Source organism: Pan paniscus, chromosome 19 (genome assembly GCF_029289425.2).
Source record: "Pan paniscus chromosome 19, NHGRI_mPanPan1-v2.0_pri, whole genome shotgun sequence".
NCBI lineage: Eukaryota > Metazoa > Chordata > Mammalia > Primates > Hominidae > Pan > Pan paniscus.
The window spans coordinates 27,259,267-27,286,633 of NC_073268.2; the positions used below are offsets into that span (position 1 = coordinate 27,259,267).

The 27,367-nt window shown below is 44.3% G+C and overlaps 2 protein-coding genes across 10 annotated transcripts in view; both read right to left on the bottom strand.

The window, feature by feature from the left end:
* DUSP14 (dual specificity phosphatase 14) overlaps positions 1-12,341 on the bottom strand; it is a 32,563-nt gene extending 20,222 nt beyond the window's left edge. The window contains exon 1 of one of the 3 annotated variants that reach the window (XM_034942030.3): positions 3,536-12,341. The gene's annotated coding sequence lies outside the window, so the exon portion shown is untranslated. Of the gene's footprint in view, positions 1-1,567; positions 2,941-3,229; positions 3,385-3,535 lie in introns of those variants that run through there. The other 2 variants (XM_034942029.3, XM_008971222.3) reach the window with 2 other exon arrangements.
* A 1,115-nt stretch (positions 12,342-13,456) lies between these two features.
* The window catches only part of TADA2A (transcriptional adaptor 2A), a 74,405-nt gene continuing 60,494 nt past the window's right edge, over positions 13,457-27,367 (bottom strand). For all 7 annotated transcript variants that reach the window (XM_034942032.3, XM_034942033.3, XM_008971224.4 and 4 more), the window contains 5 exons: positions 25,687-25,758; positions 22,677-22,809; positions 22,072-22,115; positions 18,582-18,655; positions 13,457-16,405 (listed from right to left, as the gene is read on the bottom strand). In XM_034942032.3, coding sequence (XP_034797923.1) covers positions 16,220-16,405; positions 18,582-18,655; positions 22,072-22,115; positions 22,677-22,809; positions 25,687-25,758 — 509 coding nt within the window. In that variant the 3' untranslated portion in view covers positions 13,457-16,219. The remainder of the gene's footprint in view (positions 16,406-18,581; positions 18,656-22,071; positions 22,116-22,676; positions 22,810-25,686; positions 25,759-27,367) is intronic.

Consider the following 27,367-nt stretch of genomic DNA (forward strand, 5'->3'; position numbering starts at 1 on the left):
CCAGCCTGGGCAATATAGTGAGACCTTGTCTCTAAAAAAATTAAAACACAAAAACAACTACAGGCACAGGCAACGATATGGATAAATCTTTTAAAATAGCATGCTGCAGAAATTTAAAAAATTATATATGTGCGTGTGTATATACATACATACATACACACACACATACATACATACACATACACACACACACACACACACACGATGCCGGCCAGAAGGAAGGATTCACAAGAGTATCTACTTTTAGTTTGCACTGAGGTTAAAAACAAGCAAAATAAAACTATGTCAATTAGGGATTTATATTTAGGGGATAAGAACTATAGAAAAGAAGGAAATGATTTCCATAAAAGTCAGGGTAGTTTCTGGCTAGGACCTCTGGGGGAGGGAGAGTGTGGAGTCAGATTCTTGACCTGCAAGACGGTTACACTTATGTTTTCCTTAAAATAATCCATCAAATTATCCATTTGTTTTAGACACTTTTTTACATAATTCACAATTCAATAAATCTAATGTTGATTTCTGGGAATTCAGAACCATGACAACAATTCTGGCCAACCCTCTCTGAATGTCACTATTTGCCTGTGAGCTTCATAAGGTCAGAGACCGACCTTACTTGCCTTCTTCCTCTGTATTCAGGCACAGCACCTTTAGCATGGTAAAAGTCCTCGGTAAATGTATAATATATAAATCCACAGAATCCTGACATGAATTTTGTTTTAACCCATCCATTTCCTGAAATTACCGGTTTGAAGGGTGCCCACATTAACACTTTCCTTTGTCTTCACCCAGGTGAAGTGAAGCTTTCATAAATAATAAAGCCATCTTAAATGTTAGCTCTGTAAGTTTATACCCAGGCCTTGGTTGCTTTAGCAACTCTCCCTGTCTTCCACTCCCTTTGACGTTTCTTTATAAGCAAAGACAAGACAACAGGCTAGTAGTCCTAGATTTTTTTTTTTAAATAGGAAAGTTTTATTCAGCACCTAAGAGTAAAACCTAGGATCGTAATGATTCTACTACTTTGAAGTTGTTTAAAAGGGGTAATTTGCCCCTTGCCCTGAGAAGTAACACCGTCTATCAGGATTATTAAAACTTTACCAACAGTTGTACTTAAACACATGACTTGTTCTTGACAGAAGCCAAATCTTTATAAACAGGACAAGTCAACTTTAAAATAATTAATTTCGGTTAAAAAACCACTTTGTGCAAACGGACATTTATAAAAATGCTTAGAAAAGTCTAAAAAGATATACACAAACCGATCAAGATGCACTCGGCAGTTACTTTTGAGAAAGAGGTTCAAAACAAAGCTTTAACCTTATTAGTAAAGTTTAAATCTCACAGAGAATGGTTAATGTATTTCTTGTGATTTTGGGAAAAGCATTTTTAATCCATTTTGCCTTAAAATCCCAATTGCAAAGGAACCCATCAAACATAGCCCTCCCTAAAGCCCACTTTTTAAAAATGTTAAAGTCTTAAAGAATTTCCTGGACTTACATACTTGGCTAGTCTTTTATGATATGAATATACATTTATGCCATTCTATTAATTATTATTACAGAATTCATACCTGCAGTCAACCGATATGAAAGCTTTCAGATGAGAACTCAGGACACACACGTTCAACAGTGACATTAAAACGTCTTGGAATGAAGGAAACTGTCTCCAGTTTTATGGGGGAAAGCCAAAAATACCAAGCAACTACCTCTCCTCCCCCAAGCGTCAGAAGATGAGTCAGAGCTGGAGGCAGGAATAGGGCCCATGTGTCAAGCCTCCTGTGCAGGGCTCCTTCCTACCTCCTCGTGGCAACCCTCGTCCCTCCCTCAGGTCAGGGTCTCTGCCCCGGCCTGTCCCTGATGTGAAGTGTCCCTGATGTGAATTCTCAGGCGTCTCTGGCGAAGAAGAGGCGTTCACTGTGGGGGTGCCTCCTTCCCTGCATTTCTCAAGGGAACCAAGACTGGGGGCCTTTATGAGTCCACAACAACTAACAATAACCAAATCGCAGCTCAAGGGAGTGGAGCTTCCAGACACACGCACAACTCTGCAAAGAATACAGCACCTTTGTTCCCCTGGTTTTAGAGAGCAGGAAGGAAATGAGCGGAGAGAAACTGTGACTTGTCCAGTGTGACTTAACTTTGTGGCAGAGCTGAGTCTCAGGCATGGAGCTGCCGGCTGGCCTCGGCCTCTCTGACTCTTAAGTGATCTGTAGAATGTCAGGGAGGACGGTCCAACATTCCATCATACTTCTGAGTGGCCTTAGGGACTAGGAATTCCAGGAGACTCTGGGTTAAATCTCTGGGTCCCTATTCTTTTAAGGTTACTAAGGATACCCGGAGTTTGCTCTTCGCCTCCGTTTTTACATCTGTAAAACGGGATGGTAACGCTCTGCACCCCCCTCTCTTATAAAACGATAATGAACAGCTAACGAGTTAACACACACTAAATGTCCGGAGGTCCTGCTGGATAGAAAGTACAAGGTGGTTTAAAAAAAAAAATCTCTGCATGGTAAAACTGCATTTGTAAGTCGCTCCTCCTTCCCTAGCCTCTGGGATGCCCAGTTACCATAACACTGGCTGGTACCACTGGCAACATCCACCTAAATAAAATACAGTTATACAATCCACTTAAGGCGGCCACAGCACGCACCCCCTCTTTACAAACAACAACTCAACTTCGCTCCGGAGCAAGGGTACTTAGGAGAAATAAAAAGACAGATGTTAGCACCGCGCACACCCATCTACCACCGCAGAGGAAGACTCAAGTTGGGCACTTGGCATCGCTGAAAGTCAAGTTGCTTCTATCCATGCACCAGAAACCTCGGGGAGATGCAAAAAGCGGCGGCGCGCTCCAGAGCGGGTGGATGCCAGCGAGAGTAGGCGGCCTCAGCGGGGTCGGAAGGCGACGGAGGAGGCGCGGCCGAGGATGCTGGAGCCCCGGGGCACAGGGACAGGGTCGCGGGGGCGGCGCGGCGGGGGAGCGGCAGGGGGCGCACGCCCAGGGCCGGCGAGGGTGCGCTGCGGGGGGTCCCGGGCCTCTCCTCCGCGGGCCGCCCCGAAGAGTCAAGGACCGCCGGGGAGCAGGTGGGGGCGCCGGCACAAAGTTTCCAGAGGCGGGGTCGCGCGGGCCTCTGGGTCCCCCTGCACCCAGGGACCCGAAGCGCGAAGTCCCGCCCTCCCGCCCCACCCCAACACCTTCCCCACAACCCCCACCCCCGGGCCTGCGGGTCCCCTACCGGCGCGGCGCGGCGCGGGTTGCGGTTAGGGCTCCGTCCTCCTGCGCGGCCGCCGGCTTCTGCGGGCTGGGCGCCGCGCGCGCCGCCTCCTCCTCCCTCCGCCCGCGCCCGGGGCGGGCCGCGCGCACGCTCCCTGCGCCTGGCCGCCCTCTCCCGAGGTGGGGGGACGCGCGGGGCGGCAGGCGGTAGGCGGCGCGCGTGCGCGCTGGGCTTCTGCGCCGTGCGGTGTGGTCCGGGCGCGCCCCAGCTCCTGAGGCAGCAGCCTCCCCCAGAGCGCTCCTCCGTGCAGGTCCCCTGGTCTCTTACCCTGCCTCACACACCGGCGACCCCTCGCTTCCCCAGTCAGCGTCTGCGTATGAGCCGGGCTCGAGGCGGGCTGCGGGGGCGCTCTGCTGGGGTGCTTTCGGGATTGGAGAGGATTAAAGGCGAGAAAGCAAATCCGATACAGGTGTGAAGCCGCCGCGGGTGGCTCGGGACGGCCTCGACCCCACCCCACCGCCTCCCCAGCCCGGAGAGCCCGGGGGTTGGGACCCAAGAGCGAAGGGAAAATCAGTAGCGCGGCAGTTCCTGGCTGACGCTTGCTGGAACAGGTACGGGCAGCCGTGGCGCCCGAGACCCGGAGGTGAACATGCAACCTCCGTGCGCATCTCCGCCTGCTCCCGCCACGCCAAGGTGCCGTCCGAGTCTCGGAGCCCACACCCACCGCCCGAGTCCCCGAGGCAGGGCAGGGGTTCTCCGGAGCGCAGGCGGGACACGGGCATTTGAGGGCTCATTTGCTGTGTGACTCTGAGGGTCTTTTTAAATTCAGGTGTGCCCATCTGTAACATAAGTCGGTGCGAAACGGACGTTTTCCAGCACAGCCCCGCCTCCCCTCTGCCTCTGGCAGGTGAAGGGAGACACGTGGGAGGCAAAGCGACTTCCTCAAGGCTCTGCCGTGAGTCAAGGCACCTAAGAGTCCTGACTCCATGCCCAGTCCTTGACTCACCAGCCCCTGCTCCTCGCCGTTGCAAATCGTTGGCCTCAGAATTGCTGAGCAGTCAAAACGAGTAGGCATGGGTTTGCGGGGAGGGGTGGAGGGGAGAAGTAAAACCCGCGTTTGGGGTTTACATCTCCCGATGTCCTCAACCAAAAGCTTTGAAGCTTTTTCATGTTCTTCCCGATCTCCACTGCCCAACCGGCTTCAGAGTCATCTGGTGCGTGCTGGACTATCTAAAAGTTAGTGATAATTTTAATCATAATCCTGGGAAACGAAAAAGGCCCAGACTAGAGAGATTTATTTTCGTCTTCGTAAAAAGAGAATCAAAGCTTTAAAATTAGGCAAAATTAATCTAAGAGAAAACAAAGCAGCATACTTTGCTAGATTCAGGAAACCACTGAGTTCAAATCGTGCCTGGGAAAAGCATCTTCCTAACACTAAATTGTGACGTCAGTTCACTTAGTGACTTACTTGTTTACATGCCAATACGAAAAGAGCAAATCTCTAACAGAAAGAATTGTGTGTTTTCATTTCTGCTCAGCACCCCCTAGTCCTTGAAGCTTCAGTCAATTCAATGACTCAGCAACACAAATAGATGCATCCCTCTTCACATTCCAGCTTGTTACACTGTAGGCAGGTTTCCAAAACAAGCTCTAGTGACAAGGAGCTAGGCATTTTCATGGATTATGGGAACTAAACCTACCATGAAGAGTCAGTGAAGAGGAGGGAGGTGGGCTAAAATAGAGTTTGTGTTGTGTGCGATGTGCGTGTCAAGATTTAGAGATTTAGAGATTAAGTAGAAAGAAGTGCTGGAGTCAGACCATTTAATGACTGTACAGACATGCCCTGGGGTAGGGAGGCGCTTTATGCCTTTACAGAAGGTGGAAGTGCGGGCTTATACATGCCTGTACCAAAAATGCAATTTGAAGGTATTCTCTTCTGGACCAGCACTGTCCAGTAGAACTTTGTGTGATGATGGACATGTTCTGTATCTCCACTATCCAGTACAGTAGCCACTAGCCTCATGTGGCTACTGAACACGAAATATGGCTAGTGTAACTGAGGAAGTGAATTTAAAATTTTATTTTAGTAAATTTAGATAGCCACATGTGGCTAGTGGCTACCTTACTGGACAGCACATTTCTGGACTATAAGTATGTGAGTTTTTTTATAGGTGTCAATTTTTCTTCTTTTTTTTTTTTTTTAAGATAGGCTTCAGGATGGAGTGCAGTGGTGCAATCATGGCTCACTGAAGCCTCCACTTCCCGGGCTCAGGTGGTCCTCCCACTTCAGCTTCCCAAGTAGCTGGGACTACAGGCACGCCACCACGCCTGGCTAATTAGTTTTTATTATTTTGGGGGGGGACGGAGTTTCGCTCTTGTTGCCTGGGCTGGAGTGCAATGGCACGATCTCGGCCCAGCGCAACCTCCGCCTCCCGGGTTCAAGTGATTCTCCTGCCTCAGCCTCCCGAGTAGCTGGGATTACAGGCACGCGCCACCACGCCTGGCTAATTTTGTGTTTTTAGTAGAGACAGGGTTTCTCCACGTTGGTCAGGCTGGTCTTGAGCTCCCGACCTCAGGTGATGCCCCTTGAGGTTATAGACGTGAGCCACCGCACCTGGCCTTGTTATTACTAAAGAGACCTAGTCTCTTTAAATAATATGTTGCCCAGCCTGGTCTCGAACGCCTAAGCTCAAACAATCCTCCCACCTCAGCCTCCCATAGTGCTGGGATTAGAGGCATGAGCCACTGCGCCTGGCAGTGTCAACTGTTGTGGATGTAGAAACATTTTAGAGGCTGTCTGCTATAAAATTACAATTTGTCTATGCCCAGGGAGGGTTTGGGTTCTCCTGACTCCCAGCTAAATAAGCAGTGCTTTCGAGCAGGGCAGCATCTACGAAGAGTGAGAGCTGATAATGATTAATACAGTAAGTAGAGGGTGGAAATTTGTACTCTGCTTAGCTTCTGATGTCTGCCTTTCCAAAAATATTCTCCTTAACTGCTTGGGCAATGACTGCTCCTTAGATTAATCAGACTTTTATGTGTCCCTCAGAATGAATAGTTGCATCTTCCATTTGTATCACTGCCTCTGGTTAACAAATTAGCAACAGCTTTGATCTGTCAGAATTGGGGAACAGCGGTCAACAAGGCTCCCAGTCTACAGAAGTTTGATTTCAGGGTGCCATCGGGTCTTGTGGCTCACAGAGATTCGGAAGGCCTGCTTGCCTATGCCTCTAATTCCAAATTATATGCCATTGATGGCTATAAAAATGCAACTCCCCTGAGATAAGTAAATCTTTAAGCTACTGTCCTTTGGCAGATTTGAGAGGGACACTGGACACCAGGTTTCTGGGAGAAAAGATTTCTTAAAAACTAGCAAGATAGAAGTCTCAGAAGTCTCAGATCACATTTCTTCTACTACAGAAGTTTGCCTAAGGCTTGTGCTATTTCATAAGATGTAAAGTAGCACCTTATCTAGATATCATAAGGATTAGCTAGATGTTATTAAATGTAAAATACTTTGAACTTCTACTTTCCGAGTTTTCACAGTTCTCATAAAATGTACTTTCCAAGTAATAAAGAATTGTCACATTACAAATAAGAAAAAGAAAAAAAGCAAAAAGGAGAGAAAAAGCATTGCTCACCACCATTTTATTACTTAACAAAACAACAATTAGCATCTGGATTTCTTTCTGGTCTTGATTGTATGCAAGATTTTTTACTATTGTTAACACAATTACAATCAAAGAATGCATACAGTTCTGTAACCTGACATCAAGCTTTTTGAGCCAGGCATTATAAAAGGGAACATTACAACATGTCTAGGATAATTAGGTAATTTCAAATCTGTCTCTGAAATGTTTTGCCCTTAATTCAACCCTTGGGCAGTAGCAATGATGCAGTGATGAGAATTTCAAGATAAACAACATCCTTGTAAAATGCACATCTGTCCGTTTTAACATTTGTTCTTGCAGATCTTCATGTCCCTCTGTGAGACTTTTGCATGATGTGAATTGGGTGGTACAGGAAAATCATGTACTTGCTCATACCTGACCGCAGTGAAACTAAATGTCAAAGGCTCAGTGGGAAAAGAAAAGGAAGGGAGGCACCAGGTGTGTTATATACCTTAACACATTTAATCTTTTGTTGTTTTTGTTTTGTTTTTTTGAGACAGAGTCTCACTCTGTAGCCCAAGTTGGAGTGCTGTGGTGCGAGTAGCTAGGACCACAGGCGTGCGCCACCAAGCCCAGCTAATTTTTTGTATTTTAGTAGAGACAGGGTTTCACCATGTTGCCCAGGGTGGTCTCAAACTCCTGAGCTCAGGCCGGGCGCGGTGGCTCACGCCTGTAATCCCAGCACTTTGGGAGGCCGAGGCGGGCGGATCACGAGGTCAGGAGATTGCGACCATCCTGGCTAACGTGAAACCCCGTCTCTACTAAAAATACAAAAAAAAAAAAAAAAAAAAAGCCGGGCGTGGTGGCGGGCGCCTGTAGTCCCAGCTATTCAGGAGGCTGAGGCAGGAGAATGGCGTTAACCCGGGAGGCGGAGCTTGCAGTGAGCAGACATCGCGCCACTGCACTCCAGCCTGGGCGACAGAGCGAGACTCCGTCTCAAAAAAAAAAAAAACAAAAACAAAAACAAAAAAACAAACAAACTCCTGAGCTCAGGCGATTCACCCGCCTTGGCCTCCCAAAGTGCTGGGATTACAGGCGTAAGCCACCACACCCGGCGCATTTAATCTTCATCAACCCAGTCAGGTAGGTATTACCAACCACACTTTAGACATAAGTATTAAGAAACTGCCCAAGGTTGCATTATTATTAAATACCAGAACAGGGATTAGTGCTCAGATCTTTTCAGTACACCAGGCAGGTAAACAAGAAAGCATTTAGCTGTAGAGGGCCAGTAATGTCAACAATCCCTACTTCTTCCTCAGTTATTTGCTCTATAATTTTTTTTTTTTTTTTTTTTTTGAGACGGAGTTTTCACTCTTGTCGCCCAAGCCGGAGTGCAATGGCGCGATCTCGGCTCACTGCAACCTCCAACTCCCGGGTTCAAGCGATTCTCCTGCCTCAGCCTCCCTAGTAGCCGGGATTACAGGCATGAGCCACTGTGCCCAGCCTGCTCTGTAAATCTTAATTTTAAAATGGGTGTTTTGGTGGGGCGAGGTGGCTCGCGCCTGTAATCCTAGCACTCTGGGAGGCTGAAGCAGGTGGATCACTTGAGGTCAGGAGATGGAGACCAGCCTGACCCAACGTGGTGAAATCCTGTCTCTACTAAAGATACAAAAATTAGCTGCGTGTGGTGGTGTGCACCTGTAATCCCAGCTACTCGGGAAGTTGAGGCAGGAGAATTGCTTGAACCAGGGAGGCAGAGGTTTCAGTGAACCGAGATCACACCACTCCAACTCCAGCCTGGGTGACACAGTAAGACTGCATCTCAAAAAATAAATAAATGGCTGGTCGCGGTGGCTCAACGCCTGTAATCCCAGCACTTTGGGAGGCCGAGGCGGGTGGATCACCTGAGGTCAGGAGTTCGAGACCAGCCTGACCAACAAGGTGAAACCCTATCTCTACTAAAAATATAAAAATTAGCTGGGCGTGGTGGCAGACGCCTGTAGTCCCAGCTACTCAGAAGGCTGAGACAGGAGAATTGCTTGAATCTGGGAGGCAGAGGTTACAGTGAGCCGAGATTGTGCCACTGCACTCCAGCCTGGGCGACGGAACAAGACTCCGTCTCAAAAAAAATAAAAATAAAATGAGTGTTTAAAATGATTTTGTTTACAACTGGAATGTATTTGAAGAAAAGAAAATTTTAAAGAGACCTTTTTAAAAAGGGTAAACGAACTATTCTCCCCTCAGGAGTTAGTTATCTCTGATAGTAAGTATACCAGAAATGATAAGAGACCTACCTTTAAAGACAAACAAGCTAATGAATGATGCTTTGCGTAAACTCATGGAACAAAGAAGAAAACCTGGTCTTACTGAAGGGGAGTAAATTTCCAAACCAGCCCAAAAAACCTGGAGACTTCTCCTCTAGTTGTAAACTACTACATGTGTCATAACCAAACTACTGAATATGCAAATGAAGGTGTGCTGAATATGCTAAGAAACAGAATGTGAATGGAAAGGTAGCGGAGGTTCCCAGATTGGTTAAAAGGCAACATCTAACCTACAGTCTTGCTCATCTGCTCTTTGCTTTGCCAAATAGTAGCAAATCTGTTACAGGAAGTCAGAAGACTCAAATTAATTCTTCACCAGACCCAAGATGTACACATCGTTGTAAACAAATCCTTGATGCAGTGTCTCCAGAGCCCTGGAGCAGTGTCTGGCCACATCCTGGATGCTAAATAGGGGTATCAACTTTCATCAGAGGGCCTCTAAGCTTCTGGTCCCTACATCCACCCCATCTTGCCACATGTGCTAGAAATCTGTAGCTTGTCTTCCCCCCACCCCCCAACACACACACTCCTAGTTTCCATGGAGACGGAACAGTTTACTCTTTTCCCCCAATTGTAAGCCATGGTTATTTTTAACTGGAAAACTCTGAGCCAGGTCACAGCTGGGATCTGGATGATGCAATGACGTCTATAGCCACCCTTCTCTCCCACAAACACCTTCTTTTGCAGTCGCTGGGGGCGGGTGAAGGCACCCCTGGGAGACTTTGCTCTCAAAAGCATTTCGCTTTGCATCTTCCATTTGTATCATTGGAAGTTGAAATTAAATGAAATTAAAACCTATGCCCATCTTAGATCTGACAGGTGTCCTGAATCTGAAGCTATGCACGCCCAGAACAAGGCCAAGATTTTCTTGTTGGGGTTGACAGCCAGGTGAGGTTGACATTCCTATCACCTGTCTGTGGCTAGAGCTTAAATGCTTCTGCCTCCACGGGAGTGGCTTTATCAGCTGCCGTTTGCCCTTAAAAAGGCTAAAAAGAGGTTCCTACTAGGGATATTGTGTGGAAAAGCTGTTACCCCACCTCTCCAAAGCAAATAACCTGATCTCAGGGTCGGAATCCTGCTGTCTCGTCTGCTACTAAAAGTTCAAATCAGTCCATCCATCTCAGCTAGAGTCTTCAAGGCATTTCTGAACTTTTTGCGCTTTTTCAATAATTTTTGGGAAAAGCTATTAAATTACCCCCAAAATTGGACAACTTCCTAAAGATTAGAAACTGAAATAAGATTAGAAACTGAAATAAAAACATCAGTTTTCTTATAGGGGGACATCAATTGGGCAAATGCACTATTCTCTCCCTCGGTCCAGGAGTTAGTTATCTCTGGTAGTAACTGTATCAGAAATGATTAAGAGCCCACAGCCCAAATTCCTTTTTTTTTTTTTTTTTAAAGACAGAGTCTTACTCTGTCGCCCAGGCTGTAGTGCAGTGGCACGATCTCAGCTCACTGCAACCTCTACCTCCTGGGTTCAAGCGATTCTCCTGCCTCAGCCTCCCAAGTAGCTGGGATTACAGGCATGCACCACCACGCCCGCCTAATTTCTGTATTTTTAGTAGAGACGGGGTTTCAACATGTTGGCAAGGTTGGTCTCGAACTCCTGACCTCAAGTGATCCACCCACCTCAGCCTCTCAAAGTGCTGGGATTACAGGTGTGAGTCACCACGCCTGCCCTCCATTGATTTTTAACTTCTTAATATGTTTTTGTTTTAAAGGAATTCCCTAAATGATGATAATGAAAGGTGAGGGGCGAGGGAAGGATCCAAATCAATAGTTATATATTGTTCAATAGGAAGAAAGTCTTAGGTCATTGCGAACAATTTCAGAAATGGAGAGTATACTCGGCAGCTAGCTTTCCAACAAGAGGAGAGATATGTTAGAAGTGTCATGAGTTGGCACTTGGCTGTCAGTTCACTGAATAAGGGTGATTTGATGGCAGCATTTCAGCATTTCTGCTTAAGAAAAGTGCTGGTTTCTTAAAACAACTGTGAGGCCTTCTCCTTTCCACATTTCCTAAGATGCTGATTCTGTTCAACACAACTCTGGACCAAGGCAGGATTATTATAAGCTACCTGGAAGCTTTTTGCCACCCACAGCCTCAGGGGAGACCAGACCAAGATGAAAAAAGTGTTGCTTGGTTAAGAAGAGGGGGTTAATTCAACCAAATGATTAGTTTGGTGCCACAAAAATCCATTCTGGTGCTCTAACGTAGAAAATAGGTGCATCAGACTCAATTATCCAGCCCAAGTTTGGGCTGGCAAAAGTTAACTACAGGGTTTTCCAAGACAAGGGTAAGTACAGTGACCTTCAGGGCTACATCTATGAAATAAATTTTCTGTAGTTTTCAGGGGTTGGAACCTTTTAGTGGTTAACTTCCTGTGCTATCTCCATTTCCTTATTCCTACTGTCAACAGGGAAGGGGGCCTAGGACACAGTGCATAACAAGCTACTCAAGTGACAAAGGAATTGTAATGGCAGATGCACGACATTCACTTTTCCCTTAAATAATGTCTCTGATTTGTAGCTTAGTCAATCAAATCAAAGGGCAGTTTGATTGCAGTACACCTTAACTGCTGGAAGCCAAGGCAACAAACAACAGAAAAAGAACTCCCTGCCATTAGACAAAGAAACTGGTTTTCCATACCTCTCAGCAACTGTTCATTTTTCCCTCCTCAAACACAGCACACTAACACGTCAGTTCTGATGCACACTTCAAGGACTGGCTACTTAGGTTCCAAATTCCCAAGTTAAAAGCTCCTCACTTTTTTTTTTTTTGACAGTCTTGTTCTGTTGCCCAGGCTGGAGTGCAGTGGCGCAATCTCGGGTCACTGCAACCTCCACCTCCTGGGTTCCAGTGATTCTACTGTCTCAGCCTCCCTGAGGCTGGGATTATAGGCGTGAACCAGCACGCCTGGGTAATTTTGATATGTTTAGTAGAGACGGGGATTCGCTATGTTGGCCAGGCTGGTCTTGAGCTTCTGATTTCAAGTGATCCGCCCACCTCATCCTTCCAAAATGCTGGGATTACAGGCATGAGCCACCGGCCTAAAAACTCTTCACTATTGTTCTCACTCCCAAATCAAGTGCCTATGTCAGCAGGACTATTACTATTCAGGCTGCTGTGACCCTGCTCTTGCTCTGTTTCACTTACATTTGGCTCAAAAGGACTAGGTATCGTCTTTTTTTTTTTTTTTGGTGGAGACAGGGTCTTGCCCTGTCACTCAGGCTACATTACAATGGCACAAATCATGGCTTACTGCAGCCTTGACTACCCAGGCCCAAGCAATCCTCCTGCCTTAGCCTTCCAAGTAGCTAGGAGAAAAAGCATGAGCCACCACACCCAGCATTCTTTCTTTTTTTTTAATGTAGAGATGGGGGTCTTGCTGTGTTGTCCAGCCTGGTCTCAAACTCCTGGCTTCAAGTGACTCTCCCACTTCAGCCACAAAAAGTGCTGGGATTACAGGCATGAGCCACTGCACCCAGCCTGTGTCTGATTAAAAAGAAATCTTTTAGCTTGGCCAACTCTTCTATGCAAGGCCACAGACATGGCAGTGTCCTGGTGTTCCAAAGATGGTCCTTTCTGGCAGATGTGGTAAAGGTTAGCTGCATTTGGCTAAGCACGTTGGAAAGGAAAGCAAAACTTCCAGATCAGCAGCACCTCTTGAATCAAACTTTTATTTCAATATAATTTTTAGAAATTCAAACAAAAAGCTAGGTGCATATAAGATACAGAAAACCCTTTTGTGTTGTCAAGAATAATGCAATGTACATTTAGAAGGTGTCCACAAAGATATCCTTAAAAATGAATGGGTGAAGTTCGCCAGAATGCTGTTGAGAATACAGTACCACTGTTTGCTTAAAGATGGGTGAAAAAGTGTTTTTTGGAGGGATTCTAGGCATAAAGCTTTGCAAAGCTGGGTTTACCAAAGAAATAATAAAACTCATACATATTTATGAGTGAGTTTTCCCAAACTGCTGTGTAATGTGGCCTCTGATTCTTCAATGCAGATTTTTTCTCTTGTTACATAGCTACATATTTCCTAAAGCTAGAATGTCCTACAAACTGGGATTTTGTTGTTATTGATGAATGCCATTGGTTTTCTCCCTTTTCCAGCTAACCCCCAGTCATTTCAATGACTGGTTGCTTAACTGAGTTCAGATTTTTAAAAGCGGGGGAAGTGAAGACGGTTAACAATAAAAGGAAAGAAACTGGGACCCAGGAAAAGATAAACTGTGAATATTTAGTATTAACTGGTATCGCAAGAGACAGAGTCTTGGTCTTTGAGCACAGAGAAGAGTCATTACATGGAAAGAGATTTGTTCTTTATTTCCCACCACTTAGAGAGAAAAATATGCATAAAACTCCAGCAGAAACTTTTCACGTTAAATTGCAATAAAAATTTCAGTAAACAGGTCTTATTCATGTTATTAAGTTTCAGGGTAAACTCTCTCTCTTCTGAGACAATCTGGAGAGACCTCTATCAGTGTAGTTGGTTTATGGCCAACCCTGTCTACAAGCAAAGAGGAAGGATGCAATGCTACGTATCTTTGCAAAGTTCGGTATACCAAAGAAATAATAATCCTACTTTCAAAAATCCAGTCATTTAAAACTTCAGTCTTATTTTTCTATTACTATTTTCAACCATGCCATTTTCCTCATGAAATCTGATTTCCCATCAGCTTTTCAGAGTTCAACTGTTTCCAAGGTTTCTGTCAGACTGTCCTACCATCCTCCCACTCCTAACTACCCAGCTGCCCCTTGTGTTCTAGCCAAATAAATCTCTTGGCACCATTGTCCTTACACCCACTGCTGCCTCCACATCATTCTCCACCCCCTGTGTGTGGAACTGTCTCCCACTTCCATCTGCCATTTTTCTCTCTCTTCTCTATCATATAATTGCCCCAAAAGCCCACCTCTCCCAGGAAGCCTTCCTTAATCAAGGTTAAGGACTCTTCAGACTACAACAGACGTCACCTAACACTGATGGCTAATGCATCCCAACTTTTCAGAACAGGAGTTTCCTTTCAGGGATAAGAGGCAATCACTTCACAACCAACTAGGGGTGATGGTAGTGGTAAAATGTTTTCTACGAGATATGATTTTACAAGGAAAACAGATCATTTCCACGTCATTCTTTTTAAAAAATCGAAGTCCTCTATTTGAATTCCCTCAGGTCCTTAGAGTGTCTTTTTCATTTGTTATCCCTTAGATGAATCCCTTCCCAGCTGCATGCATATTTACAACAGTCAAAAGTTTGAGCAGATGCTTCCAACAAAGCACACAGTATTTTAATTAGATATTTGAATGTAGAAGGAATTAAACAGTCAACTATTCGATGTGATTTGTGTCAATTCTGACGAAGTTATTTCTATATACAACTTTGTTTCTAACAGAAACAAGATAACCATAAGTTTGGCTTCTTATTCTGCAGAAACGTTTGAGGACCAAGTTTTACATGTGGTGGGGCTACTTACCCTCATATCTAGTGAGTCCCATATATAAAGCTGCTTTACTTCTGTTTTAAAAGCAGCTTTTATTGCAGGCTAGCCTTTCACCATTGAGAAATAGGGTTCAAGTCACAATCCAAGCAAAGCTGAGGTTTGTTGCATCATCTCCATCCTCAGGGGCTTGGTATCCTGGGAAACCCAGGGCAAAAACAGGGTGAGTTCAGGACACATGTGACAGCAGACAGTGCAGCGTGATGGGGCAGGCATCCAACACCTTAAGTGTGTTTCAGTTACCAGAATATTTGACACACCCACAAATTAAATAGCAAAACATTTTAATTAATTCTAAAAATAACAGAGACATGTTATATCCGGTGCCACCTCCTCAAAAGACTACTGCAGATTAGACAGGCAGACTGCAAAGTACAAAGCCAGACATTAAAGGTTTTTTGTTTTTTTTTTTTTTTTTTGAGACAGAGTCTCACTTTGTTGCCCAGGCTGGAGCACAGTGGCGCGATCTCAGCTCGCTGCAACCTCTGCCTCCTGTGTTCAAGCAATTCTCCTGCCTCAGCCTCCTGAGTAGCTGGGATTACAGGCGTGTGCCACCACATTCAGCTAATTTTTGTATTTTTAGTAGAGACTGTTTCACCATGTTGGTCAGGCTGGTCTTGGACTCCTGACTTCGTGATCCGCCCACCTTAGCCTCCCAAAGTGCTGGGATTGCAGGTAAGCCACCTTGCCCGGCCGAAGTTAACGATACAGTTTGGGATAAGACCATCATAAGGATATTTTCTTCCCCTTTACTCATAAAAGTTGTCAGCTTAGGCCGGGCGCGATGGCTCACGCCTGTAATCCTAGTACTTTGGGAGGCTGAGGCGGGCAGATCACCTGAGGTCAGGAGTTTGCGACCAGCCTGGCCAACATGACAAAACCCTGTCTCTACTAAAAATACAAAATTAGCCAGGCGTGGTGGTGGACACCTGTAGTCCCAGCTATTCGGGAGGCTGAGGCAGGAGAATCACTTGAACCTGGGAGGCAGAGGTTGTAGTGAGCTGAGATCTTGCCATCACACTCCAGCCTGGAGGACAAGAGCAAACTCTGTCTCAAAAAAAAAAAAAAAAAAAAAAAAAAAGTTGTCAGCTTAAAAAATCCTTCAACGAGAGCTTTCTTATGCTCTAAAACGTTTCTCTTTATTTTAAATCTGTCTGCAGTGTTTGAAGGCAAGACAGATAATCAGCAAACTTACCTCGCAATATAAGGATCTGAGCTGGACTCCTGGGATTACAGACCGTGGTTTAGTTCTATTTCTACCAGCACTGTGATGTGAGGTACTATGGTTCTTTTAGTTACAAGAGGTGTTAGGAATGAATGCCCACTCACATTTAATAATAGCTTATGTAGCACACAACTCTGCAGCATAATACCAACAACAGGAGTGTTTTAAAGCAGGATGGAGAAGAAAGTAGACTTAATACAACTTAAGGTTTCCTTTGTCCTTTCCCCTGTTTTCACCATGAGAATTCAGCTGAAAAACAACTCTCCAGAATGCCACCCACACTGTCCTTTGACCCACCACATTCCAAACTTCTGACTTCTGATCCCAAGCCCTTGGAGCCTTAGCCTTTAGTGATGTATCCTTCTCTGATGAGGAAATCATAGATTTTCCGGGTTTTGTTCACATCTATCTTGATGAGTGCTCTTGCCTGCGCCAGTCTTAAGCCTCCTTGCTTGTTACATTCGTTCAATAGAGCAGATTTGTATTCTAAATAGGCTCCAGGGACCAACCTCACCATCTGACAGAGCTGCAAGACATGGCAAATTTAATAAACATTAACATCTGTCATTTTCGTAATTTAATCCAGCAGGTATAGCAAAAAATTTTTTAAAGTGACATCAACCTCCAACTATTTATAGGAGCTGATGGGTGGCTGGACTACATTCCATTTAGTCTCTTCCTCTCTGGAGAGAACACTCCCTAAGGACACACACCCAGGAAGAAAAAGCCAGGGTGTGATGCTAGAAGAGCCTTTAGCACGTGCCAGCTGGCTCAGGGGCCTGGGTTTGTTAGGGATTTACAAATATGTGCTCCTGAGGAGCAGCCTGGCTCTTTCAGGAGTCAAACACTAAATGCCCAGGTACAGTCCCAGCACCAATGGTCAGGGAAGAGCCATGGGGCACAGTGGGGGCAGGACGCACAGACACTTGGATTCTCAAGGCTGCATCACATTGTTTTTAGTGTCAGCATAAAGCAGTAGTCCCTGCTTTGGGGATTACATTTCCTACTTCAAAGGGAAAGGAGATAAAGAGACCTTGCTAAGAGGAGGTAACTTTAACTGCTAAAAATCTAGAAAATTGCCACATTATCCAGCAATGAGGAGTCTGAGGTCACCATTATGTGGGTAAGGATAAAAAAAGCTTGAAATTCCAGGCCATTCAATATTTGAATCAGGCTGACCTATGACCTTCTTCAGCAATACATAGATACTACATACATTTCCTTCCACTCCCAAACTAATCCTTACTGTTCCTGGTGGATAAAATAAGACTAACACTATCCCCTACACTATGACCCTTCCTTATTATCTGAACTGAACTAATGATATATGGTGGGAGATGGGGAACTGACCTTGGGAATTATAAAAGGAGCATATGAGGAGCAAAAGAGGAACTCCTCCAAAAGAGGAACAGACTTCAGAGATGTGACAAAATTTTCTGAAAACTCCTGATGATGACTCTTATGAGGCTGGCTTTAAATTTTAGAAACAGATAAAATCAATATGAAGACATGTCTGATGATTGCAATTGGAAAAAGTAGGTCACATAATTTTTTAAATCAGGCCGGTGCAGTGGCTCACATCTCTAATCCCAGCACTTTTGGAGCTGGTGTGAGTGGATCACCTGAAGTCAGGAGTTCGAGACCAGCCTGGCTAACAAGGTGAAACCCCGTCTCTACTAAAAATACAAAAATTAGCCGGGTGTGGTGGTATGCACCTGTAGTCCCAGCTACTCAGGGGCAGGAGAATCGTTTGAACCCGGGAGGCAGAGGTTGCAGTGAGCCGAGATCACGCCACTGCACTCCAGCCTGGGTAACAGAGTGAGACTGTTTCAAATAAAAAATAAAAAATAGGCCGGGTGAGGTGGCTCACGCCTGTAATCCCAACACTTTGGGAGGCCAAGGTGGATGGATCATGAAGTCAGGAGTTCAAGATCAGCCTGGCCAACATGGTGAAACCCCATCTCTACTAAAAACTACAAAAATTAGCCAGGCATGGTGGCAAGCGCCTGTAGTCCAGTCCCAGCTACTCGGGGAGCTGAGGCAGAAGAATCGCTTGAACCTGGGAGGTGGAGGCTGCAGTGAGCTGTGATCGCATCACTGCACTCCAGCCTGGGTGACAGGGCAAGTCTCCGTCTCAAAAAATAAATAAATAAATAAAAATAAAAATAAAAATAAAAAATAATTTTTAAAATCAAAATTAACATGACTATATATGATGTAAAAATCTTTTCCTTAGGTTTATAAACATGCTCTGGAGACAATTTACAAAAATGTTTTAAATAATGATTATGTTGTTGGAATAAGTATAGAACTTTTCAAGGTAGCCATTCTAATAGGAAATACCTATTTTCATGTAAAAGTTACTTTAGGTTTACAAAAAATTAATTTTATTTACATAAAGCACTTAGTAGAGTAGCACATGGTAAGTGCTCAATAGATGATAGTTGCTATTATTATGTCATCTACATACCACATGTGCTTTCCCCAAAAGAGGAATGGTGGTAGGGTGACAAGGTAAGCAATTCTCTGAAATCTGCCACAAACGGCTCTTTAGCTCTTGGACTTCTAGGATTCACCAGAGCTGTGCATATATGTTAGATGAATGAAACAAAAGGGGTTTGACCCTGTAATGGATTTTTAATGACAACTCAATGAATAATCAGCCCCTATTCTCTTTCTCCCAGCCCCCTCCCTTTTGTTACCTCCTTTTCTTTTTCATTCAGCTTCTCTGTGCCAGGGAGGCCAGTGAGGTTCAAGGGTGGTGCACTCCGTCTACCTATAGACAGAGAAAGGAAACAGCACAGATTTAATAGGAGTGACAATTTCTCAGGTGTAAAGTATTAAAAAGTTCAGTGCAGCCAGGCCAGTTAGGTATAGGATCACTATATCCAGCTTAGGAAATCCTGTCCCATTCCCTCAGGCCTGTTTAGCTAACAACATGGGCACCCAAACATTCACTTGAAAATAAAAATGAATTACATATTCAGGGCACATGAATTACCCATGATCTGCTAAAATACACATACAGTCACACATACCTTAGCATCGAATGTAACTACTCACCACAGTAGTTATCTCTTATTTATTATTATTATTTTTGAGACAGGGTCTCACTCTGTTGCTCAGGCTGGAGTGCAGTGTTGCGATCATAGCTCACTATAGCCTCAATCTCCCTGGCTCAAGTGATCCTCCTGCCTCAGCCTCCCAACTACCTGGGAAGACAGGCATATGCCACCATGCCTGACTATCACCTATTTCTTCCTAACCATGTAGGAGACTCTAAAGTCTGATGCCCAGATGTCATCCAGTTAAGAAACGTCACACAATGTCTGCTTTGACAGCTGACAAATGGAAATAATAACTGCAGAACAGACATTCCCTAATCCTTGCCACTCAGCCAGCAGTACAAGGCAAACATGGTAATTAACCAAGTACTGTGTGCCTTCAGATCAAAGAAAGACTGTTAGGCCAGCAAAAGGCCCTTCTTTTTTATTATGTGAGGGAATATCTGTTCCTTCCAAAGTAGCCCTGTTTACCTGCAAGATCCACAAACAGGAACAATGAGCCATTATATGGCAAAGCAGGCACTGAGGTCAACTCACACACCTGAGAAAGAAACCCAAGTAGGAGGTCACTGGCCAGGAGGGGAAGCTTGATGAGCAAAACTTTTTTGGTTTTGTTTTGAATGTGTATTAGGGATTGGTATTCAGCTGGGAATGGATAGACTGAGTTAAGCAAAGAAAATGTCGAAGTTTTATAGAGGTTGCTTTTCAAGTGGGGCAGAGAAAGGGGAGGGACTGTTACAAGCTCCACTGGTGGAAAACAGGCTTCTCTGTTACATCAACAAAAGGCATAAGGGATTATTCCAAATCCTCAAAAAAGGAGATAAAACCATTTGGTTCCTCACAAAAGTCACCAGAGGCTAGGCTACAATCAAAGATGCCAGGCTTCCAATACATAGATGCCTTAAGAACTCAGAACATAAAGGAGAGCAAGAGATCTCCTCAGCCTAAATATAAGGGGTGAGAAAGGCTAACACAGGCTAGGAACAAACAATGAACAAGAGGCCGGGTGCAGAGGCTCACACCTGTAATCTGAGCACTTTGGGAGGCTGAAGCAGGAGGATCACTTGAGCCCAGGAGTTCAAGACCAACCTGGGTGATATAGTAAGACCTTGTTTCTACCAAAAAAAAAAAAAAAAAAATTTCTCCAGGTTTGGTGGCATTCGCCTGTAGTCCCAGCCACTCAGGAGCTGAACTGGGAGGGTCACTTAGGCCTGGGAGTTTGAGGCTACAGTGAGCCATGATCACATACTGCACTCCAGCCTGGATAGTAGAGGGAGACCCTGTCTCACAAAAAAAGAAAAAAGAAACAATGAACAAGTCAGTGCAGATGGTACAGAGAACAAAAATATATGATCATGTTAGCCAGTTCATTTAATTTAATTAATTAATTTATTTATTTTTTGAGACGGTCTTACTCTGTCACCCAGGCTGGAGTGCAATGGTGCGATCTTGGTTCACTGAAACCTCTGCCTTCCGGATTCAAGCGATTCTCCTGCCTCAGCCTCCAGAGTAGCTGGGATTACAGATGTGTACCACCACACCCAGCTAATTTTTATATTTTTTTTTTCAGGAGAGATGGGTTTTCATCACGTTGGTCAGGCTGGTCTCAAACTCCCAACCTCAGGTGTTCTGCCCGCCTCAGCCTCCCAAAGTGCTGGGATTACAGGCATGAGCCACTGCACCTGTCCCAGTTCCTTCATTTTAATTAGCCAGTATTAACTTAGTTGTATTTAGATTTTGGGGGTAGAGTGTTGGCAATAAGAAACTTACAAAATAAAACTTTGATTTCACTGTCTTAGCCACTCCCCTAAAACAATACCTTTTTCTTCTTTCCATATTAAGAAAAAATAACTTGAAATAAAGGAATAAATGGGGGAAAAAAAAAAGTCCCTTCAGTGACCAGGCGCAGTGGCTCATGCCTGTAATCCCAGCACTTTGGGAGGCCGAGGCAGGCAGATCACCTGAGGTCAGCAGTTCGAGACCAGCCTGGCCAACATGGCGAAACCCCATCTCTACTGAAAGTACAAAAATCAGCTGGGCATAGTGGCAGGTGCCTCTAATCCCAGCTACTTGGGAGGCTGAGGCAGGAGAATCGCTTGAACCCGGAAGGCAGAGGTTGCAGTGAGCCAAGATCGCGTCACTGCACTCCAGCCTGGGTGACAGAGCGAGACTCCATCTCAAAAAAAAAAAAAAGTCCCTAACGCGGACAAATCTGAGACCCAGATTCTGAATCTACTGAGACATACCTCCCCAAATTCCCAGTCATCGATTACCAATCACCAAGGATCATCAGATAGCGTATGGCTTAATCTTGCTCTGTATACTAATTTCAAAATAGGACATACTCAAAGAGGTAAAACGAAGAAATAGAAATACTTTAGGTCTCTAACTTAGAAATCCTTATGTTTCTGGCAAGTAACATGCTTCTTTGCTCATGTTATATAAAAATAAAAAGCTTAGGCTGGGCACGGTGGCTCACGCCTGTAATTCCAGCACTTTGGGAGGCCGTGGTGGGTGCCTCACTTGAGGTCAGGAGTTCGAGACCAGCCTGGCCAACATGGCAAAACTGTCTCTACCAAAAATACAAAAATTAGCCAGGCGTGGTGGTGCATGCCTGTAATCCCAGCTATTCGGGAGGCTGGGGCAGAAGAATCACTTGAACCTGGGAAGCGGAGGTTGCAGTGAGCCAAGATCACACCACTGCACTCCAGCCTGGGCGACAGACCGAGACTCTGTCTCAAAAAATAAGTAAATAAATAAAAAATAATAAAATAAAAAGCTTTTAATTTATCTCCTGTGAAACAAGTCTCAAAATTAGTGGTAGACACAACTGCAGTAAACTAACTGCTCATGAACATTGGTAAAATAAAGAAGTTACCTCTCTGAAGTTCTTTCTTCCCCTGTCTCTATACTGTCTATACTCTATACTGTCACTCTGAGGATAGTCTCTGTCTGGCCATGAAGGTTCCGAAAACATACTGATGTTTATATATTGGGCTAACACTTGATTACTGTTACTCTGCCTAAGCACCCTGACACCATAGAGGAAGGAAGATTGCTGGGTCACTATAACCCCTATGATGCAAACTTCACAATTAAGACTTGTTCTGGCCTGAGAAATAATTACCTGAATTCGAAGCCATTGGAATGGAAGGACTCAGGCCGGAATCACTACAACGAAGAAGAGGAATTTAAACTTAGGTCATATCAAACAAGGTGATTTCCAAAAGCCCCGGTGAGACTGGGTGCCATTTATCAGGTAGGTCACCTTGAAGAAGTGTAATGAGATAGACTGAACTATGTTTTACAGATATCTCACTGTATTGAGCAGGAAAGAAAATCTGTTCTGAGGAAGAAAAATTCCTCAGATTTGTTAAGAAGAGCTTGTAATCTAGAACACCACTAACACCACTCAAGGGGAAGGGATACAAACATGATTCCCCAGTGAAAATCTAGGTATGAAGAGAGAGTTGAAGTCATGGGTAGAAGGCTGGGGGAAAATACATTCATTTTAAAAAATAGGATCAAAGTAGTAAAGTATGATTCTAGGAGGTCAGTTATTTCTCAAAACTGTCAGTATGGCACTGTTTCTGAGATGGACTGCTAAAATATTTCTGAATTCTTCCAGCTACTCAATTATTATTACTCTGCCATCTAGGGTGCCCAAAAATATATGTGAAGGCCAAGGCATCCCAGAAAGAATGCCTCCTTCACCCTGGAGTAATTACTCACATGTCAGCTTGCCGGCGGAGCCACTGCTGGCAAGCACTACTGTCCTGGATATACTGGAGAACTTCTGAGAGCATAGTGCGTTTAAGGCGCTCTTCCTCCCGTGTCTTCTTGAGGTGATCGTAGGTTCTGGCACCTGGGGGTATAGAAAACACAATGACCACAATGACAATGCAGCAGAACTGAAGGGCTTCCTAACTGACCAAGAAACTGGTTTGGGGTTTTGTTCTTAAAGTCTTAAAGTCTGTTTCCTTTGCAAAACTGCTTTCACAATTATTTCTCCAAGACCCAAGTAGATTTTCCCTAGTCTGAAATCCTTTTCTTAATACTAAGTATTAAATATTAAATATTTGTATTCCTTTTCTATCTGTAAGAAATAAGGGGAAAAAAACCAACAGAAAAGTACAAAGAAAGTAAGAATTGCTCATATTTCCACTCTCAAAAAGTAACCAACTTTTACTATAGTCATATTTGCTTCCTGTTTTTTCTATTTTTATAAATTTTTTCAAAGTCACTCAAGTGCTATAAGCATAAGCCTTTCCTTAAAAAACAATTAGAATTACAAAAAAAGAGTTCTCTTTGACATGTAGTACCTCTTCTCCATATTTCTCAGAGGCAGCCAATATCAGGAAACCAAAATTAGTTATCAGAGTCTCTATATGCATCTTGCTAAACAGAAGAGCTGCGTGGTGTTTTCTACATGTTAACAAAGGTTCACAGATTCCAAAATACTGCACCAGTGGGTTTCAAAATTCAAACTAGGTTCCACAGAGCCCCAGGATACCACAGGAGTATCTTAGAGGTTAATGTAAAGAGAAAGGGCACTGCCAGATACCAGCGGGTCCTGGGCTCTACACATAAATTGAACCATTAAAGTTCAACCAAAGTAATTCCACTTTTATCTTTTTTTGAGACGGAGTTTCGCTCTTGTTGCCCAGGCTTGAGTGCAATGGCGCGATCTCGGCTCACAGCAACCTCCGCCTCCCAGGTTCAAGCCATTCTCCTGCCTCAGCCTCCGGAGTAGCTGGGATTACAGGCATGCGCCACCATGCCCAGCTAATTTTGTATTTTTAGTAGACACAGGGTTTCTCCATGTTGGTCAGGCTGCTCTTGAACTCTGGACCTCAAGTGATCCGCCCGCCTTGGCCTCCCAAAGTGCTGGGATTACAGGTGTGAGCCACCGTGCCCAGCCCACTTTTATCTTATTTGTAGATTGGGGCTCACACAAAATTTAATTTCAAAAATGGTTTCCACTGTCAAAGAGCCATTATACTAGGCTGAACTTACATCCATAAGGCTATGTTGCACCCACAGGGCTGTGTTAAGAAGCCAACTATTGCCGGGCGTGGTGGCTCACACCTGTAATCCCAGCGCTTTGGGAGGCTGAGGTGGGTGGATCACCTGAGGTCAGGAGTTCGAGATCAGCCTGACCAACATGGAGAAACCCCATCTCTACTAAAAATACAAAAAAAAAAAATTAGCCAGGTATGGTGGTGCATGACTGTAGTCCCAGCTACTCAGAAGGCTGAGGCAGGAGACTCGCTTGAACCTAGAAGGCAGAGGTTGTGGTGAACCAAGATGGCACCACTGAACTCCAGCCTGCGCAACAGAGCCAGACTCCGTCTCAAATAATAAAAAAAAAGAAGCCAACTATTTCTTATAGATAGTAGGTGACAGCTATCAATAATCACAAAAACTTCAAATAGGAAGAAGGAGGGAATGCTAAAGATCATTTCAACAATGACAGCAAAACAACAGAAACTGCCATTTATTGATGAATTATTGTGTGCCAGATACTGTGCTATGCTTATATGCAGTATCTCTAATTAAATCTTTACACTAAGAACCTTAGAAAATTAAAACTTGAATAGAGGCCAGGCACAGTTGCTCACACCTGTAATCCCAGCACTCTGAGAGGCCTAGGCGGGAGGACTGCTTGAGGCCAGGAGTTTGAGACCAGCCTGGGCAACATAGCAAGAGTCAGTCTCTAGGGGAAAAAAAAAAGGAAAGAAAAATAAATTTGGATAGAATCACATCACAGAGCTGGCAAGCTGGAGAGCCAAAATTTATACTCAAGCTTTTTAAGTCTAGACCCAAGCTCTTAACTACTATAATACACTATCTCTTATGACCTGGTTCTAGTACTAACTAGCTCTGTAACCTCTTTATACCTTAATTTCTTCACTAAATGGAAGTAACGGTACTTTATAAGTTTGTCATGAGAATTCAGTGACTTGATCCAAGTGAAATGGTTAGCATAGAGACTGGTACATGGTAAATATCTGATAGATGTTAGCTGCTAATAATATAATTATTGTCACTACCCCAAGTAACTGGGATGCAAGCACCTGGAGCCAGTTGAAGCTTCATTATTTTATAAAAATGCTAAGACCATGTATCATTAAATTTGAAAAGGGTGACACACCTAAAATATAAAATTCCTTTTTTTTTTTTTTTGGAACAGAATCTCCCTCTGCCACCCAGGCTGGAGTACAGTGGCACCAACTTGGCTCACTACAACAACTGCTTCTCAGGTTCAAGCGATTCTTGTGCCTCAGCCTCCCGAGTAGTTGGGATTAAACGTGTGCACCACAATGCCTGGCTAGTTTTTTTATTTTTAGTAGAGATAGGGTTTCACCATGTTGGTCAGGCTGGTCTCGAACTCCTGGACTGAAGTGACCCACCTGCCTTGGCCTCCCAAAGTGCTGGGATTACAGGTGTGAGCCACTGCACCCGGCCCAAGATTCTCTTTTTTTAAAGAGCCTCGGCAGAATCCTAAATCTAAAGCAGCACCTCTCTTTCCTTTGTCTCACAACTTTTATAGTACCAAAGATAATCTATATAAAGGTATTTATAGGGATTAAATAGCCAAAACTTTACTGGAAAGGTTTAAAGCATTCTGGTAAAGGAAAGCTTGTTTTTTAAAAAAAAATTCACAACAACTCAGAGACTTCCTCTGTGTGTCTGGAAGACACTTGCCCTCAAGTACGGTATGTAGCTGAAGCATACTTACTACAAAAATTGGTAATGCCTGCTGTCCTGTATTCTTGGAGCCTCTTGATTTCCCTTCGGAGTTCAAATTCCACTGTTTTCCCCAAAAGGAATGAAGGAAAAAATTACAAAAACAAAAGCAACATTAGTGAGCACTTTTGCTATTGAGCATTTTCATTAACTCTGCCTTATAAGACTAGGGAAGTTCATTTGGAGAATCCTACTTGTTGGTAACTTCTCATTAGAAATTTTACACCCAAGAGCTGAGGAAAACCTACTCCAGCTATCTTCCAGCTGCTGTCTCCAGAGGCAGCAGCTGGAACTGTCTTCTAGAAAACTTAGTGAAATGGTTAAATTCATTTGTCTACAAAAGTAACAATTTTTTTCTTCTTTTTTTGAGACAGAGTCTCGCTCTGTCGCCCAGGCTGGAGTGCAATGGCATGATCTCGGCTCACTGCAACCTCCACCTCCCGGGTTCAAGCAATTCCCCCTGCCTCAGCGTCCCGAGTAGCTGGGATTACAGGCATCTACCACCACACCCGGCTAATTTTTGTATTTTTAGTAGAGATGGGGTTCTGCCATGTTGGCCAGGTTGGTCTCGAATTCATGACCTCAGGTGATCCACCCGCCTTGGCCTCCCAAAGTAGCTGGCATTATAGGAATGAGCCACCGCACTGGGCAAAATATAATTTTTTTAACAACCAAGTTTCCCTGCTCTAACTATCTTCTATTAAAAGTTCTACAAATCATTCTAATTTGGCTGCTTTTGAAACAGAGAATGAAGGAAGAGCCTGGACAATCCATGGGGTGTAGTGTTTTGGAATGACACATAAACCAGGGGTGTGTCCCAAACTGGGACAGGAAGTAAAGGATCAGTCACCTGTTACAAACCACACAAAGAATGCTAACCAAACAAGGTGTTTGGTGAGGACAACCAACCTGACTCAGATAAATGTCTGCAATGCTATGTAAGAAATATTTTCATGGTGAGAATAAGGGCCTTAGTAGACTACCTTCCCAGAACTAAACTTAGAGGCCACATACACAAATGTCATGATGAAAGGTACAGAACAAGCCAGAGTCCATATTATTTTAACAATCTAGGCCTTACTGCCATACCAACATATTTTGTTTTGAAACAGGGTCTCACTCTGTCGCTCAGGCTGGAGTGCAGTGGTGTGATCTCAGCTCACCGCAACCTCCGCTACCCGGGTTCAAGCAATCCTCCCACCTCAGCCTCCAAAGTAGCTGAGACTACAGGTGTGCACTACCATGCCTGGCTAACTTTTGTATTTTTGTAGAGATGGAGTTTTACTATGTTGCCCAGATTGGTCTCGAACTCCTCGACTCAAGCAATCCTCTTGCCTCGGCCTCCCAAAGTGCTGGGATTACAGGTGTGAGCCACCACGCCCGGCCTCATAACAACTTTTAATTTTTTATAGTGAAAAATCAAATGGTAACTATGTAGAGCTCTCACAGAAATACCACAGAAAGGCAAGAGATCGATGGAAGTACTATCTCCACAAGCTATCCATCTCTGTCCTCATTTTTAAAACTACTTTTAATACTAAAATATTTATGAACAAAATAAAATGATGTCTGGGATTTGCTTCAGAATAATCCAGTTGAGGGCAGGAGGGAAGAGTGAGTGGTAAAGATGAAACCAGACTGGCCATGTGTTGAAAACTGCTGAAGCTGGATGA